The sequence below is a fragment of the Microtus pennsylvanicus genome, chromosome 2 (assembly GCF_037038515.1).
Source record: "Microtus pennsylvanicus isolate mMicPen1 chromosome 2, mMicPen1.hap1, whole genome shotgun sequence".
Classification (NCBI taxonomy): Eukaryota; Metazoa; Chordata; class Mammalia; order Rodentia; family Cricetidae; genus Microtus; species Microtus pennsylvanicus.
The window spans coordinates 100,276,645-100,294,972 of record NC_134580.1 but is presented as its reverse complement, the minus strand read 5'-3'; the positions used below and the strand labels follow the sequence as shown (position 1 = coordinate 100,294,972).

Genomic DNA, 18,328 nt, shown 5'->3' with positions numbered 1-18,328 from the left:
ACAGAAATCTTATACTTTATACCCTAAGATCAAAGGTAACTTTTATAAAAAACACTCTAAAACTCTAAAACTCCATAGATACTACTGAACACAAGCAGGCAGAAAAGAAGCCCAAAGCCCCACTACAGCACAGCAGTGTGGTCCGAGGCATGCACACAGGTAGGAATCTTAACTTTTACTAAGTTAAAAGCTTAGAAGCAATTGTTAACAAGAAAAAAATGTGTTGAATCTGTGTATTAACCATGAAGACAAATCTTTCAAACCTTTCGTTAAATATAAAGGTTAAAGTTGTCAGAACACTTCACCTTCTCATGTCCCATCATGGGCAGAATAAATTTCTGTTCCTTATGGAGACCATGTGGCTTTGCTTTAACAAAAAAGCTGTCTGGGCAATATTTGTATATACTTAGAATACTAAGTATGCTCCAGTGAGATTTTTTTTAAAAAAAAAAAGGTATTTTCTGAAGTATTTGCCTCAAGTAATGCCTAGAGTCATTTCAAACAATTTAATCCTAAAAATTTTGAGAACTCTGCATTTCAAATTGTCACTATATCAATAATATAATATGAAAATGAAAAGAATGACCCTTCCAATTACTCACAAACTTCTATCATAAAATAGTTCTCAAAACTGAAAAATTGCACAAAATCTTGAGTTCAGACTAAGATACAGCTATGACTGTAAGTGGGGAAAATTCTACACAAATTCAACCAAACCTAAGAGGTGAGTTTCACGGTCACAGCATGGAAGCCAGGCCACGCTCACCTTGGACGTCTTCCTCTCCACCATCACCATCTTCTTCCTCATTGTAAGCCAGCTCAGCCTGCTTGTCTGCCTCATACTCACCTACGTTACCATCATCCCCATTATAATCCGCCAGTTTAGAGCCATGCTGCGGATCAACAGGGGATTCATTTTCATCAAAGAATCGGCCTGTGAAGTAGGTAGAGGATTAATTCAAGAGTAAAGAGCAGAGAAGAAGGGACCTATACTGAAGACAGACGGGAAAGTAGTCAAGGGAAACCCAGCAACGTTCAGAGTACTGGTCACAAAAGAACACATTTTATGAAGATTATACAAGACAAAAGTAATTAAGAATGAAGACTCAAAATACCTTAAAAAAATAAGTTTATTGATTATACTTTAAGAGAATAGTGGGCCGAGCAGCAACTCTACTCCTGCTGTACCCCCAAATAAAATTTAGTCAACAATTTCTCTTTTGTGTTTAGTGTTTCCTGTTAAGATTTAATGTTTTCTGCAGGCGGTGGTGATGGACACTTTTAATCCCAGAACTTTGAGGCAGAGGTAGGAGGAGCTCCAGGACAACAACAACAACAACAACAAAAAAGTTTAATGTTTTTTGCTGAGGCAAAGTTTTATTGTGTAGATCAAGATGGTCTCCCTAATTCTGGTGATTTAAAAGTTTTCTTAAAGTAAAGGGTGCCATGTTTAGAATTCCCTTCCTTTCTTCCTTCCTTCCTTCCTTCCTTCCTTCCTTCCTTCCTTCCTTCCTTCCTTCCTTCCTTCCTTCCTTCTTCCCTCCCTCCCTTCCTTCCTTTCTTTTTTGAGAGCTTTGGAGCCTGTCCTGGAACCAGCTCTTGTAGACCAGGTGGGCCTCGAAATCACAGAGATCTGCCTTCCTCTACCTCCCAAATGCTGGGATTAAAGGCATGCACCACCACAGGCCTGGCTAGAATTCCTTTTCTAATGACCTATAATCAATCTCTCTCTCTCTCTCTCTCTCTCTCTCTCTCTCTCTCTCTCTCTCTCTCTTGGTTTTACAAGAGAGGGTTTCACAGTGTAGCCCTGGCTGTTCTGGAACTCTCTCTATAGACCAGGCTGTCCTCAAACTCATGAGATCTACCTGCTTCTGCTTTCTGAGTGCTGGGATTAAAGGCATGTGCCACTACTGTCTGGAAGACCTATAATTTCATTAATGTAAGTACTAGTTGAAAATGATATTTTAGGAAGAGAATAAATATGATATGTACTGAAATCTGAAGTCGTTTACTGCTACATATATTATTCATGAATGATTTGAAGACCATTTTTAAAGCAATCATTGAGTTCTATGCAAACTGAATTCTCTTTGCACTGTAAGACAAACTAACACTATCTGAAGGCTACTTCAAATTCCTTTTAGTAATACTGACTAGCCATAGCCATGGGCTCCTAAGGAGGCATGGCAAACAGTACAAATCAGATCCTTATTAGTATTTGCCTTGAAAAAATCCTGTTATCCCTTTCTGTTTCCTAGGTCAGGTCTTTTAAATGTCAATGGAAGCTTAAAGAAGTTGGTCTATTTAAAATCACATATGCTTTCATAACAATGAAAATTCAAGAAGGGCAATAAACTTAATACCTCATATAAAAAGCTGTTAATACCTGGACATTAAAAGCAGAAATGGGGCCAGTGAGATGGCTCAGCAGGTAATGGGCCTTCTGCCATGCCTGATCTCTCTCCCTGATATATAAGAACACACATTCCAAAATGTACAAGTAAACACTCCAGGTACACAAAAATCTAATCCACAAACAGACGAGGGCTGGGAGTAAAAATTAGTGATAGATCACTTGTCTACACTACATCAAGCTATGTGCTCAGTTCCTAGACCTGCAACAAAGAAAGCAATAAAAACTTCACAAAACTACTTTAGCATTAAATTTACCAGAATGAAAATTAATATTAAAGGTCAGGAAAGATGACTCTGATGGTAAAGGTACTTGCTACAAAAGTCTGATGACCTGAGTAAAATCCTGGAGCCCAAGGCAAAGATGAAAGGAGAAGAACAACTCCTACAAGTTATCTTCTGCCTCTATACTCTCACCATGGTGCACACGCGTGCATACACACATTTAAAAATACGAACATCATTATAATCTCCAAATAGGAATGAGGTTAATTTACTAAGGACATAAAGGAACCTGAAATCAAGCCTGAAGACCTGAATTCCATTCTTAAAAGGCACACGGTGAGCTGGGCAGTGGTGGTGCATGCCTTTAATTCCAGCACTCAGAAGGCAGAGGCAGGTGGATAAGGCCAGCTTGGTCTGCAGAGTGAGTTCTAGGACAGACAAGACTACACAGCGAAACCCTGTCTTGAAGAAAAACAAAAACAAAAAACAAAACAAAATAAAACAAAAAGAAACCAACAACAACCAAAAAGGGAGACAGTGGGAGGAGAAAGGGCAAGTTGTCCTTTGGCTGACATGCATACACTGTAGCAGGTGTATGAACACACATACAATATAAATGTAATAAATATTTCCAATCACTTCTAATTAAAAAAATCACATAGATCTACACACAATTCCCATGTTAGCTGAATATAGCCACAGATCATAAAGTTTTCTATTTCTTTTCTTTTCTTTTCTTTTCTTTCTTCCTTCCTTCCTTCCTTCCTTCCTTCCTTCCTTCCTTCCTTCCTTCCTTTCTCTTTCTTTCTTTCTTTCTTTCTTTCTTTCTTTCTTTCTTTCTTTCTTTCTTTCTTTCTTTCTTTCTTTCTTTCTTTCTTTCTTTCTTTCTTTCTTTCTTTTTTGTGACAGGGTTTCTCTGTAGCTTTGAAACCTGTCCTGGAACTAGCTCTTGTAGAACAGGCTGGCCTTGAACTCACAGAGATCTGCCTGCCTCAGCCTCCCCAGTGCTGGGATCAATGGCGTGCACCACCACTACCCAGTTAAGTTTTCTATTTCTGCAAAAGATTTTTCAACAAAACATTGTGAACATATTGTGAACATATAGTTATAGCCCAATAAAAGATCAAACTGCCAAATTTCATAGAAGTCTAAGCATTCCTATAAAGTGTGTACTTATGTATCTAATAAACAAGAAGGCTTAACCTTACTTTCAATTCCAAATATTCTTCCACCTATTTGGAATATAGTTAAAGAAAAATTAATAATTAAAATCAAATCTGGGCATGGCAGTGTACACCTTTAATCCCAGCACTTGGGAGGCAGAGGTGGGCAGATCTTTGTGAGTTCAAGGCCAGCCTGGTCTATAGAGTGAGTTCCACTCAGTGAAACCCTGTCTTGAAAAACAAAACAATTAAAATCATAAATAATATTCTAGTGCTTCCAGACGAAGAACAAAATCAGAATAAATTAGTAAAATATTCTCTCGTTTTTAATTATTTTTAAAAATATGTATGTGTGCACGTGCACATATGTGTGCACCAGCAATGCCTGTGGAGGTCAGAAGATGTTGGATCCTTTGGAGCTGGTGCTGGGAATCAAACTCAGGTCCTCTGCAAAAGTACTCTGCTCTTAACTTCAGAGCCTTTTCTCTAGCACCCTCCCCGCCACTGTTTTCCTAAAGATAAAAAGAGTAGTTGAATCTGGAATTCTTCATTTCAGTTAGACTGGCCCACCTGTGAGCCCCTCCACCCTACTGATTAAAAATAAAAACTGAAACAAATATATATACACATATATGGTTTATTCACTTATTTATTTTGAGAAACGTTCTCAGTGTGTGGTCTAGAGCTCATTATGTAAATCAAACTGGCCTGGAACTCACAGAGATCCACCTATCTATGCCTCTGGAGTTCCAGGATTAAAGATGTATACTGCCTTATAATTTTTCAATAAGAGAAAATACAAAAATTTTAGGGCTAGCCGGGTGGTAGTGGCACATGCCTTTGATCCCAGCACTTGGGAGGCAGAGGCAGGTGGATCTGTGTGACTTCAAGGCCAGCCTGGTCTACAGAGCTAGTTCCAGGACAGCTAGGGCTACACAGAAAAACCCTGTTTAGGGCTAATAATCTTACACCAAAATATATAAAATGAAAACATTAATTGTATATTAAGTATCATTATATATTAAATAAATAAATTCATTGCTTATCTAAAGGAATACAAAATTCAAATACTGATAGAACAACTTTATCAGTGTTTAACAAATGCTTGCTAGACTGGGAGAACAAAAAGTAATACACTCTCACCCTAATGATGTTATCATCTTAGCAGAGAAGAGAAAAGTAAGCAGTCATCATAGGACAAAGTGACATGCTGCATATACTAATGAAAGCATGCTCTGAAGAAGCTCAAGAAGAGAAACTGACTTAGACAAGATAGCACAGACAAAGCTAGGACCGTACCAAATATGTGACAGCACAACAGTTTCAAAGTACAAGAAGGTGCTCGCTAAAAACAGCACAAAGACATATTAAAGAGTATTCTACTTCCAAATAACAGTCTTGGGATTGGAGCTGCAACTAGGTAATAGAGCATTTGCCTAGCACGTGCACGCGCTGGACTCCCTCCGTCCCCTGCTCCTGAGCAGACAACATGTTCCCAAAGCAGCATTTTCAAGTTTTAATGTACACGTAAAAAGAGGTTTAAGTCAGGAACTGCAATCTTCATAGCAATCTGACTGGTGTTGCTCATTGCCACTCACCAACTCTCTGGCAGGATAGAGAGTGTAGCTCTAATAATCCCGTTATTGAAGATTGTTGACAAGGATATAAAAACTTAACAAGGGTATCTGGTTATGAGTGCACATGCCTTTAATTCCACAACTCAGGAGGCAGAGGCAGGCAGATCTCTGTTAGAAGCTAGCCTGGTCTACACAGCAAGATCCAGGCCAGACAGTTATATGGAGAGACCCTGTCTCAAAAAACAAAACCAAAACCAAAAAACCAAAATCCTCCAAAAAACCAAAACCAAAACAACAACAAAAAAAAACTTTTAAAAAAGCTAAAAAAAAAAAGAGGGAGAAAAATTTGACAAAGACAAAAATAAATGAGAAAATGATAAGGCTATGGGGCTAATCTTCACTGTCAACTTGACTAGATTCAGAGTCCTAATGAAATATACTTCTAGATGTGTCTAGGACATTTCTAGAAAAGGATTAACTGAAGAGGAAGGACCACCCTGAATGTAGACAAATCCATCCTATGGGCTAGGGTCTCTGAATGAAAAAGAGAAAGCAAGCTAGAGAAAGAATGCTAGTACCATTCATCCTTTCTACCTTTTCTGACTGTGAGCATGCCTTCCCTACCATAATGGACTCTGTTACCATGAACTGTGAGCCAAAACAAACATTTCCCTCCTTAAGTTGCTTCTTGCAAGATGGTGTGGTTACGGCAATGAAAGTAACTAATATGAAATACAAAAGGAAGAAAATTACAAGGTAAAACTACACTTTAAAATAAACTTTAGTCATGACTCAATGATGTTCACCCCCGGCAAACAAAGCTGAATGAATAATACTGATGACATTCTCTGAGTATAAATAAAAATGGCAGTAAAAGTCATAGATCTACAGATCTTAAGACAGAATTCTTAAAAATTGGACTCTTTAAATAAAGGGGAACTTAACCACAAAGGCCAGTTTTACACTTACAAGAAAGACATTAGATTTAACATTTTAAACATTATCAGAAATTTGGTGTGAGTAATTTGAGTTAAGAATCGTGAAGATAAGCCGGGCGATTGTGGCGCACGCCTTTAATCCCAGCACTCGGGAGGCAGAGGCAGGCGGATCTCTGTGAGTTCGAGACCAGCCTGGTCTAGAAGAGCTAGTTCCAGGACAGGCTCCAAAGCCACAGAGAAACCCTGTCTCGAAAAACAAACAAACAAACAAACAAACAAACAAAAAGAATCGTGAAGATAATTCTATAAAATCTTTTCCCACACCGTCAATAAGTATTTTTGCAAATCCTTGTAAAAAAATGTATTGAATGCATGAGCAAATAGTAGCAGAAAGCTACAAAATGAGTAGTACCATGCACTCACAATGTAGGGAGAGGTGGATCTCTGTGAAAGGTAAATTATCTACTTACAGTAATAGTTGAAGACACAACAAGGGTTTAGAGAGATGGCTCAGTGGATAAAGCGCTTGCTGCTTAAGAGTGGAACCCAGAGCTGAGGTTCCCAGCACCTATCTGAAAATTACAGGTGACAACCTGTAATTCTAGCACACAGGAAGCAGAGACAAGATCCCCAAGGCAAGCTAGCCAGTTACACTTGATGTGATTGATTCAGCCTCAGCAAAAAGTAGACAGTGATATAGGAAGACACCTCATGCTAATTTCAGGTCTCCACATGCATGCACATACATGTGTCAATATCCTCATGAACACACATGTATATATACAAACACATGCACAAACAAAACACAACGAAAACAAACCTAGTTTGAAATAACAAGAAAAAAGGTAAATATATAATATCAACTATAGTGATATTTTATTTATGTTTTATAAATAAAGCTTGCCTGAAGACCAGAAGGTAAAACTAAGCCACCAGAGGCCATGCAGTGGTGTCACACACTCTTAATCCCAGGATTTGGGAGACAGAGGCAGATGGAGCTCTGTCAGTTCAAGACCCTGCTGGGCTACACAAGATCAATGAAGAAACAAATTCAGGTAGTGGTGGCTCACACCTTTAATCCCGCACTACAGAGGAATATAAACTGGGATAAGATAGGCTTTAGTTTGAGGATTTTTTAGAGGTAAGGGCTCTCTAGTGGCTTGGCTGCTTTGCTTTTCTGACCTTCAGGTTGAACCCCAATATCTGTCTCGGTTTTTATTATTCATGCTACAATCAACTGAATTTAAAGAGCAACAATTTCAGAGATAATCATAAGACTACCAAAGCCAAGGAAGTATGAAGTCTTGGATGTAAAGATTATAGATTATGACTAATATTTATACAGTATAGGAAATAGATTTTGTTAAGTAGTAGTAAACAGTCTCAACTCAACATAAATTAAGTTTTCTGAAAGGTGTTCATTAGAACTTAATCAACTGATGCTCAGGATATAGATAGAGGCCTAGCCTCTATAAGGTCTTGGATTCAATCCACACATCTCAAAAAAAAGAATATAACTGTAAGTAAAATTTTTTTTGAAGAAAAAAACCCCCAACCTTTTTAAACTTTAAGGATCGAATCCATACAAAACAGTACTTCTCAAACTCACAGACTCAAGATAAATGTACTAATTAGAACTGACAGGTGAAATGGCTCAGAGAGTAAAAAGTGTTTGTTACATAATATGGCAACCTGAATTCAGTTCCCAGAACACAGGAAAAGATGGAAAGAACCAACTCCACAAAGCTCTCCTCTGGACTCCAATGCATCATGCTCTACAAACATATGTCTTCATACATATAAAATCATACTTTAAAGGAGCTGATGAAGGTAACTTCTGGAGATATGAAAGCTTCATCCCTACTGGCTAGCTTTCCTGTGCTGGGAGGTGCAATGCAGGCTACTGGAGAAGAAAAGCCATCAGCAGTCCTATCCCGCTGTCAACTCTGGTAAGAAGGCCCATTGGAGCAACAGTATCTTCAAATCATGGGAGTAACCACTTTCTGACTGAATGTAAGGTCTGCTCCACAAACCATACTTGGGACTAGTACTGGGGCCAAGAACCTGTGGCTACACAGGTCATAGGCTCTAAAGGAAAACCTACAACAAGGAGCTGAGATGGCTGAGTGGTTAAGAACACTTGACATTGTTGCAGAGGACAGGGCTACACAGAGAAACTTTGTCTCAAAAAAACATAAACACACACACACACATACACACACACACACACACACACACACACACAGAGAGAGAGAGAGAGAGAGAGAGAGAGAGAGAGAGAGAGAGAGAGAGAGAGAGAGAAACTGAAGGTGGTATAGTTAAGGGTTCTAGTATTTAATATAGAAAACTAATAGCTATAGTATCCCTAATATATAAGAAATTCTGAATGAAATTCACAAAGAATAAAAAAATTCTTATAACAACAAAAAAATTTCAATCTTAAAACTGGCAGAGGACTTGAATGGACATTTCTCCAAAGAGGACACACAAATGGAACATCAAAAGGAGCTCAGTCTCAAGGGACATAAATCAAAAGCAAAAGATCTGAAGCCTAGGATGCCAGTGCAAAGCCAAGAGTGAGACCACAGCCCTGAAAACAAACAAGAGAAAGAGTTAGAACCCACCACATCCACTGGGGTGACAGCAGAGACAGACAGACAGACAGACAGACAAGGAGAGGAAAAAGACTAAGTGTTGCTAGGGGTTAGGGAAACTGTAACTTTTTTTTTTTTTTTTTTTTTTTGGGAAACAGTGTCTCAATGTAGTTCAGGCTGATCTTGAACTCACTATGGAAGCTGAGATTACAAGTGTGCCTCCTGGCTTTATGTGGTGCTGACAAAGAATCAGAGCCAGGACAGAGCTTTCTGTATGCTAGGCTAGTGAATGCTAGGCAAGCACTCTACCAACTGAGCCATATCCCCTGCCCTGGAACTCTTCCATATTACAGGGGAAAATGTATTAATAAAATGGTGCAGCTGTTATGGAAAATAGCCTGGCAGTTCCTCAAAAAGCTAAACATAGATTACTGTGTGACTCAGCAATCCCCGTCTAGGTACATACCCTGAAGCAGAAAACAGGTGTTTAGCAAGCCTGTGCATGAAGCTTCATGGCAGCAATCCTCAAAATAGTCAAAAAGTAGAAATAAATCAAGTGTCCAAAAATAGGCGAATAAACAAACTGCATGCATAAACTGATTGCTATCTAGCTTATAAAGGAATAAAACAGCATTGCATGCTACACCACTCAAAGACTCCAAACATGTTAAGCCAGGCATTAAAGGGCACCTTCTCATTTGCTATGACCTTGAACTTCAGACAGCTCAGACACTGGGCTCACAGGAGTGTACTACCATACTTGGTTTAAGGCCACACATTTCATAATTATATTTATTGAGATATCTACAATACCAGATTAGTGGTTGCCAGGGGCTCTTAGGAGAGAATAGGGAATGACAATTTAATGGGCTCAGGACACTTCTGACTGCTCTTCCAGAGGATGAGGTTTCAATTCCCAGCACCCACATGGAGGCTCACAACTGTGTGTAACTCCGGTTCCAGGACACCCAGAACTGTCTTCTGGCCTCTGAAGGCACCTGCACATACATCTGCACACACTTTACTCCCAAAGTACACATAAATCAAAAAGTCAATCAATTAGTTAATTAAAGAAAATACATAATAAGGCCTTCTACCAGGAAAGGCACCAGAGTAGGAAAAAGATTCAAAAGTCATTTATTAAAGGGTAATATCTAAGTTATTTTAAAAGATCTGAAGTAAGTATACAGAAATAAACTATAAAATGTTCAGAGTAAGTGGCTTAAAAAATCAATACAAGTACACCTTTAATCCCAGCACTAGGGAGGCAGAGGCAGGCGGATCTCTGTGAGTTCGAGGCCTGGTCTATAAGAGCTAGTTCCAGGACAGTTAAGTCTGTTACACAGAGGCACCATCAGAAAGTGGGGCTAGAGACTGAACCAAGGGTCTTATATAAGCTAGAGAAGTGTGCTACTACTGAGCTATACTTCCAAACCCAACCAAAACACCATGAAGGAAACATTATATTCTTTTTTTAAATTGATATTTATTGAGCTCTACATTTTTCTCTGCTCCCCTCCCTTCCTCTCCCCCCTCCCCTTCAGCCCTCCCCCAAGGTCCCAATGCTCCCAATTTACTCAGGAGATCTTGTCTTGGAAACATTATATTCTAAATACCCTAGAAGATAAGTGGGTGTGGACAGAGCAGAGGACAACAGATCAGTGACACTGAAAACTGCTCTAAAGAAGAATGTGATGACCTAACAGCTACAAAGCTGATCAAGTAAGTACTTGACTCAGTAATTGCACTCTCTTTGAAGAAACACTCAAAGTAGGAAGCATCAATAATCTAAGGGAAAGCAAACTCATAATCATGACAACTAAAATAAGAAAATATGAAATAATCTAAATAATAAGAGTAAAAGGCACAATGGAATTTAGATATTAAAAACGTATATGTAGACTAGGCAGATACCTCAGAAGGTAAACACATGCTCAAGTGTAAAGACCTGAGCTTAAAACCCCAGGATTCCTGTAAAAGCCAGACACGTAACCCAAGCAATGGTGATCCTGTAGGTAGATGGGAGGCTGAGACAGATAAGGTCCCAGAAGTTCAAGAGCCAGCTAGTCTGGCATATAAAGTTGAAAACAACATGCCAGTAACTATTCCAAACAAGGCGAAAGGTATGAGCCAGAGGGGAAAGTGAGGCACAAACCCGAAGTGTCCTCTGACCACTTAAGCACTGTGGCATATGGACTCACATTCATACACACAGATGCACATATGCAAAGAATATATTTGTGTCTCTTTTAATAACAAAACCAAAATTATTGGTTAAGGGGTTGGAGAGATATCTCAGCAGTTAAGATGGATGCTCTTCCAGAGAAATTGGGTTGAAGTCCCAGCACCCAGATGGTGGCTTACAACTGCCTGTAACATGTGTTCCATGGATCTGATACCTTCTTCTGGCCTCCACAGGCACCAGATACATAAGTGGTACACAGACATAGACACAGATGAAACACCCATACACATAAAATAAAAAGTAAGATCAAAGGTATGTAAGAGAGCTGGTGTAGTGGTATACACCTGTACCACCCAGGAAGCTGAGTTTGGAGAGAACTACAAGTTCTAGGTCATCTTGGGCTCTATAGCAAGACCCTGTTTCCATTACCCCACAACGGGGCATCTAACAAATAATGTCAAGTGAATTAAAAACAGTGCCTGGGGGACTGGAGAGACGATGAGTGGTTTAGAGCACTTGCTACTCTTGCAAAGGACCCAGGTTCAGCTCCCAGCACCAAAACAGTGCCTCACAACTGCCTGTAACTCCAGTTCTAAGAGGCCCAACACTGTCTTCTGGCCTCCAGGGGCACTGCATGTATATGATGCATATACATGCATGTAGGCAAAACACATACATTTTTTTCTTTGAAAAAGTGAGTACAGCCGGGCAGTGGTGGCGCACGCCTTTAATCCCAGCACTCGGGAGGCAGAGGCAGGCGGATCTCTGTGAGTTTGAGACCAGCCTGGTCTACAAGAGCTAGTTCCAGGACAGGCTCCAAAACCACAGAGAAACCCTGTCTCAAAAAACCAAAAAAAAAAAAAAAAAGTGTAGTAATACGAGCGGCGGGGCTGAGTCCCCAGCACCCCAGCCGCCTGCTCGGCTAGCTTATGCCCAAAGTAACAACACACAAACTGTATTCATTTAATCACTGCTTGGCCCATTAGCTCTAGCCCTTACTGGCTAATTCTGATATCCCGGTCAACCCATCTCTAACAATCTGTGAGCACCGGTCTTACTGGGAAGATTCTAGCCTAAGTCCATCCTGGGTCGGAGCTTCATGCGTGCATCTTCCCTGGAGTGGGGAGCATGGCGTCTTTCTGAGGCATCTGCTCCCGAGAGGAGAGCTGTCGAGTCTGAGCTCACTTCCTCTTCCTCCCAGCACTCCGTTCTGTTTACTCCACCTACCTATGTTCTAACCAATAAAATGGGCCAAGGCAGTTCCTTTATTAGCCAATGACCTTCCTCCATCAAAAAAGTGAGTAGTGATTTCAGTTCTTCATATACATTAATGATACACAGAAAATAATTTATGGCTCAGCAGAGATCCTTCTAAGGTAAGTTATAGAGAGTAATTTCCAAGCATTATTTAGAGACATTCTTTAACTACAGATTCATCTACCTATACATAAATACAAATCAGTACTAGAGAAAAATTCTACAGAATCAATGTTATATGAATCTGAGTGACAAATTAAGACACTTTACTTTGTTGTTGTTATTATTGGGTTTTTTGAGCAGAGTTTCTCTGTGTAGCTCTGGCTGTCCTTGAACTTACAGAGATCTTCCTGCCTCTGCCTCCCAAGTGCTGGGATTAAAGGCATATACCACTACGTTCGGTCCTATTTTGTTTATATATATATTTAACATTTAGTGTGTGTGTGCATGCATGTGTGCACACATGTGCATGAGTACATGTATGATCTGGCACATGCATGTCAAGATCAGAGGACAGTTTGCAAAAGTCAGTTATCTCTTTTATTCACTGTGTGTGTCCTGGGGATCAAACTCGGATCATCATGTTTGTTAGCAAGCACTCTTACTCACTGAGCCATCTTACCAGCCTTGTTATTTTCCTTCCTTCCTTCTTTCTTTCTTTCTTTTTTTTTTTTTTGAAAGAATTGCCTGTATCCCAAACTCAACACATACCAAGGATAACCTTGAACTCATACCCTTCTTCCTTCTAAAAGCTGAATTTACAGGTGTACATGATCTCCTCTGGTTTATGTGGTGCTGGGAATCAAATCGAGGGCTTCATGTACAATAGGCAAACACTCTATCAACTTAGATGTATCCTCAGATTCCCTGATCCCCTTTTTAGACAAGGTTTCATTATGCAGTCCTGACTTGCCTTGAACTCACTAACCCTGGTTAGCTTCAAATTTATGATCCTCCTGTCTCAGTCTTTGAAGTGCCTAGAGGTATAGGTGTTAGCCACCAGGACCAGTTCTTTAAATCTCTTGTTTAATGTTATCCTCTGTCCTTGTTGAGATAATTGTTTTCAGGCGTGATGCTTAATATTGTCAACTTGATAGGATCTAGGATCACTGAAGAGACTAGCCTCTGGCATGTCTGTCCAGGGTTATCTAGATTAGACTAATTAAAGTTGCAAGATCCACTCTAAATGTGGGTGCTGTCACTCAGGGGTTGGGATCCCAGACTGAATAAGAAGAAAACAGGGAGCTGAGCAAGAGCACTCAGCACTCTGCTTCTTGCCTGAGGATGCACTGTGCCCAGCTGCCTCAAGCTCCTGCTGACATGCCTTTCCCAACTTGATGGGCCGGCCGTACCTTAAACTGTGAGCCAGTAAGTTCTTCCTTAAAGTGCTTTCTGCAGGTATTTTGTCACAGAAGTGAAACAAGTAACCAACACACAGGCTAATTCCACAGTGCGGCTTAAGAAAAGATTTTTTTCCCAACATATTTAAGATATTAGCTATAGTCTTACAAATAAAACATTATCTATTATTTTAATCAATATGCACAAATATGCTTTAAATATTAAAGGAAAGCCAAGTAATATCCAAACTACATTTTCACATATACATCCATATAAGTAGCTGTTAGAAGACAGAAGTATTTGAATAAATTATATATGCTGTCCAGTTCTCAACACATATGCAACCTGTGTGCAAACAACACTATGGTTCTGGAACAGGGGCTATCATAACTGGAGCTTTTAAGCATTCTGTCAACTTAGAATTGGAGGGGAGAAGCCATTAAACAAAAATGGAATGGAAAGCACAGTTTAAGAACAGCTCCTACAGTAAATTCTCTGCTACCATGGGTTTTACTTATAGGTCCCATTGAAATGTTAACTTGCCAAAATCAATGTCTCTGAAGTAACTAAGCATACTTCATTCCACAGTACTACTGTTCATACCTACATAAGGCAGAAACAACTGGAAGGGATGGAGGAGGGAGCCATATTGAGCTTCCCTCTACAGAAGCCTCACCAGGTGCCTGTTCTCCCCAGAATACGCCACTTTTCAAAACTACTTTCTGCCCCTCCTAGTCAAAGTTTTCAATCATTAGACTCCCAAAATGAATTTTCCTTATTTCTCAAAAAAAGTTTAAATGCAAAGAACTAAGTATATATATAGAAATCAACTCACCTGACATTTATTAATAATCGTGACTGTGATAAGACTTTATAATTTTCTTAGACTAGTTTCTATCCATTTAAAACCTATTTTTCTTTAAAATTTAACCATACTTTCTCTTTACATATTTGTTAGAGCATAACAACGAGACCGTAACTGAGTCTCGGAAACAAGTTCACTGTATTTAAAAAACTTCTGTTAACATAGTATTCGTCAATTGATTCTTACTTTGCTTCAATTTGTGGAAATCACTGACTCTGTCCCTGGTGGCCTGCTTTAGTGTATCTGGTTGAATTCTGGGTTCCCGCTCCAGGTTTGAGCCTGGAATTAGGTGCTGAAGAGGATTTGAAGGGTTCTGTTTGGAAGTACCAGGATTTTCATTCTGGTTTAGTTGTGAACCTGTGGAAGAAACACATCAAATTAAAAGAACGTAATTCTTTAAGAGAACAATTTAATGTGACTTGCTTTAGAAAAGCAAAATCCCATGACCATCTGACCTTGGGAGGTCATAGAGTTGGTTTGCTATTAAGCTTTACTAGTTTATCAAATGCCACCTTCTCTGTGGTTAAGCATCTCTACCACTGACTACAAGCCTACTCAACTTTTTCGTCTGTGTGTTTCTACACAGAAGAAATGACACTCATTTCTCCTCCATGCTCTAAACTCTAAACAGCTGCTAGAAATCTCTAGGAACTACCAGGGTTTCAACACCTTAAAACTCTGTCATCTTCATCTATACAATGAATCATAACTGTTATCTTCTAATACTTTCGTCTAATAATTTCTTTGGATAAGAATGGCTCCCACCTGATCATATATTTGGGAGTGGAACTGTTTGAAAGGATTAGGAGATACGGCCTTGTTGGAGGAAATGTGTCACTGGGGTGAGTTTTGAGGTTTCAAAAGTCCACAGCAGTCTCAGGCTCTCTATCTGCTGCCTGTGGATCAGAATGTAAGCTCTTAGCCCCATGTCTGCCTACATGCTGCCATGCTTCCTGCCATGATATTTATAGACTAAGACTGCAAACAAGGCTTCAATTAACTGTTTGTTTGTTTGTTTAAATAAGAGTTGCATTGGTCATGGTGTCTCTTTAGAGCAATAGAACAGTAACAATGATGATCTTGAATTTCTGGTCCTCCTGTCTCTACCTCCCAAGTTCTGAGATTACAGGCGTGGGCCACCACTGTGGTGGTTTGAATAAGAATGATCTCCACAAGCTCATAGATTTAAATATTTGGTCATTAGCGAGTGGTACTACTTGATATGATTAGGACTTGTGGCTTTTTTGAAGTAGGTATAGCCTTGTTGGAGGAAGTATGTCACTGTGGGGTAGGCTTAGAGGTTTCAAAAGTCCAAGCCAGGCCCAGTGGCTCCACCCTTGCTCTTGCCTGCAGATGAGGACTCTAGCACCATGTCTGCCTACAATGTTACCATGCTTCCACCAAGAGGACGAGGGACTAAACCTTTGAACTGTAAGCCAGCCCCAATTAAATGTTCTCTTTTGTAAGAGCTGCCAAGGTCATGGTGTCTTTTCACTAGGAGAGAACAGTGATTAACACAACCACACTACTCAACATTTTTTGTTTGATTGTTGAGATAAGGTCTCCCTACAAGAAGCTCAGGCTGGCCTTGAGTTTCAGATGATCTGCCTCAACCTTTTGAGTGCTGGAATGAGCCATCTGCATTACAGGTATGCGTCATCACACCCACTTTAGAACCTAATTTGTTTTGTTTTGTTTTGTTTTTCAAGACAAGAAGCCTATTCTAGAACCAGCTTTTGTAGACCAGGCTGCCCTCAAACTCATAGAGATCTGCCTGCCTCTGCCTCCCGAGTGCTAGGATTAAAGGCATGCACCACCACTGCCCAGCTTAAAATCCAACTTTTAATAAATTTATTTATTTACTTGTGTGTGTGTGCGCGCGCGCATGCGCGCTTGTGTATACAAATGTTAGCATGCAAACATGTGTATGGATTGGAGGACAACTTACAACTTTTGGGAGTTGATTCTCTCCTTCTACCATATGGATTCAGGGACCAAACTCAGGTTGCCAGGCTTGGTGCAAGGGCCTTCACCTCCTGAACCATCTAGCAAGATTTTGCTTATTTTTTGGATATGGTCTCATGTGGCTCAGGATGGTCTTAAACTACTAGAGGATGATTTTTTTTTTAATCATTTAAGACAAGGTTTCTTTGTGCAGCCTTCGCTATCCTGAACCTAGCTCTGTGGACCAGGCTGACCTCAAACTCACAGAGGTCCACCTGCCTCTGCCTTCCCAGTACAGTTTTAGATAATTATTTCTCCCTGAACTTTACCAATCATTAAAAATAATAATTTCAAGAACAAATACTACTTCACCATGCTTCTAAATGACATGTTCTACTTATTCTACAGTAACAGTTGAACAGTAAGTTGGTTCTCAAGGAAATGCTAAGTGAGACTTTATACCTGGAGCCATGTTAGGTGAGAGAGGTTGTCCAGTTGGAAGATGGGAAATTGTTTGATGATTTTCATGTGGAGAAGCTAACACAGGGGGCTTCTTTAAAGCTACAAAAAAAACAAAAAGACTATCATTATTCCCATGAATACTGTGATTTCTAAAAGCTAAACATCGTGAATCAATTTTACATCGCAGTAATTCTATGATGCTTACTCTAATTTAAAGAAATTATTTATTTATTTTATTTTATGTGCATTGGTGTCAGATACCCTGGAACTGGAGTTACAGACAGTTGTGAGTGGTCATGTGGGTGCTGGGAATTGAACCTAGGTTTTCTGGAAGAGCAGTCAGTGTTCTTAACCACTGAACCATCTCTCCAGTTCCAGCTTATCTTAATTTTGTAATTCTCATCTTCGGCAAATAACTCTTGTAGGAGTCAGGGACATCAACATGGCCCAGGCTGCAGCAGGACCATGGACCCAGACATGGCTCCTGGTAAAAGACAGCACAGACCATGGATATCAACATGGCCTGCCTCAGTGGCTGCACAGGCCACTCACATCAGCTTGGCCCTTGGTGCCAGCACAGTCCACTAACATCAACATGGCTCAGTGGCACAGGTCACGAACATCTGCATGGACTTTGGTGGTAACACAGGCCAGTACATCAACATAGCCCCTGGCTGCTGCAGGACCGGGGACAACAACCTGAACCCCAAGGGATACCAATGTGGCCTCCAGGGGTAGCATGGACCATAGAGGTCTTTCAAGGAGGTTCAATCCAATAAATGAACTATGCTTCATCTTGGGCATCTTCATTGCTCAGAACCAGGATGATCATGCAGGTGGTGAGCAAGTTCGGGGTCTGAGTCTGTTCAAGCTCCAGGATACCCACATCACCTTATCAGCCCTATTCACCAAGAACACCCCCCTCCCCCCCCCCCCCCCCGCCATCCACCACAGCCTTTGCAGCCTTCTCTCACACCCGTCACCTCCACTGCATCTCTAGTTCTGCCTCTCTCCAACGTGCACTCACAGGTACATTCCTCCATTTTCCCCACCTGTGCTCTCCATCTCCCAGCAGGGCAGGCAGCATAGGCAGCAGCCTCGGTGGCCAGCCCAGCCCTAGTAATAACCTGTTTCTGTGGGAGCCCCAGGCTACTGCATCTCGCTGTCATAGGTGCTGGCAGCGTTAAGGCTCATGGAACACGAGCTTTGTGCTTGCAGGCTACTAGCTGAGCTGTGGCAGCCAAGTGCCATGTTTGGTTCTGCCCCATTATCTTTCTTACCACCCATAAGACTGTGTTTTCTTTTCTTTTCTTTCTTTTCTTTTTTTTTTTTTTTGAATTTTTCGATACAGGGTTTTTCTGTAGC

The 18,328-nt window shown here is 40.4% G+C and overlaps 1 protein-coding gene across 2 annotated transcripts in view; it reads right to left on the bottom strand.

Annotated features, from left to right (window-relative positions):
- Golm2 (golgi membrane protein 2) overlaps positions 1–18,328 on the bottom strand; it is a 78,812-nt gene that overhangs the window by 9,045 nt on the left and 51,439 nt on the right. Inside the window, exons 7-9 of one of the 2 annotated variants that reach the window (XM_075961968.1) lie at positions 16,964–17,062; positions 14,744–14,914; positions 767–934 (exon numbers count right to left, since the gene is read on the bottom strand). In XM_075961968.1, coding sequence (XP_075818083.1) covers positions 767–934; positions 14,744–14,914; positions 16,964–17,062 — 438 coding nt within the window. The remainder of the gene's footprint in view (positions 1–766; positions 935–14,743; positions 14,915–16,963; positions 17,063–18,328) is intronic. The other variant, XM_075961969.1, reaches the window with a different exon arrangement.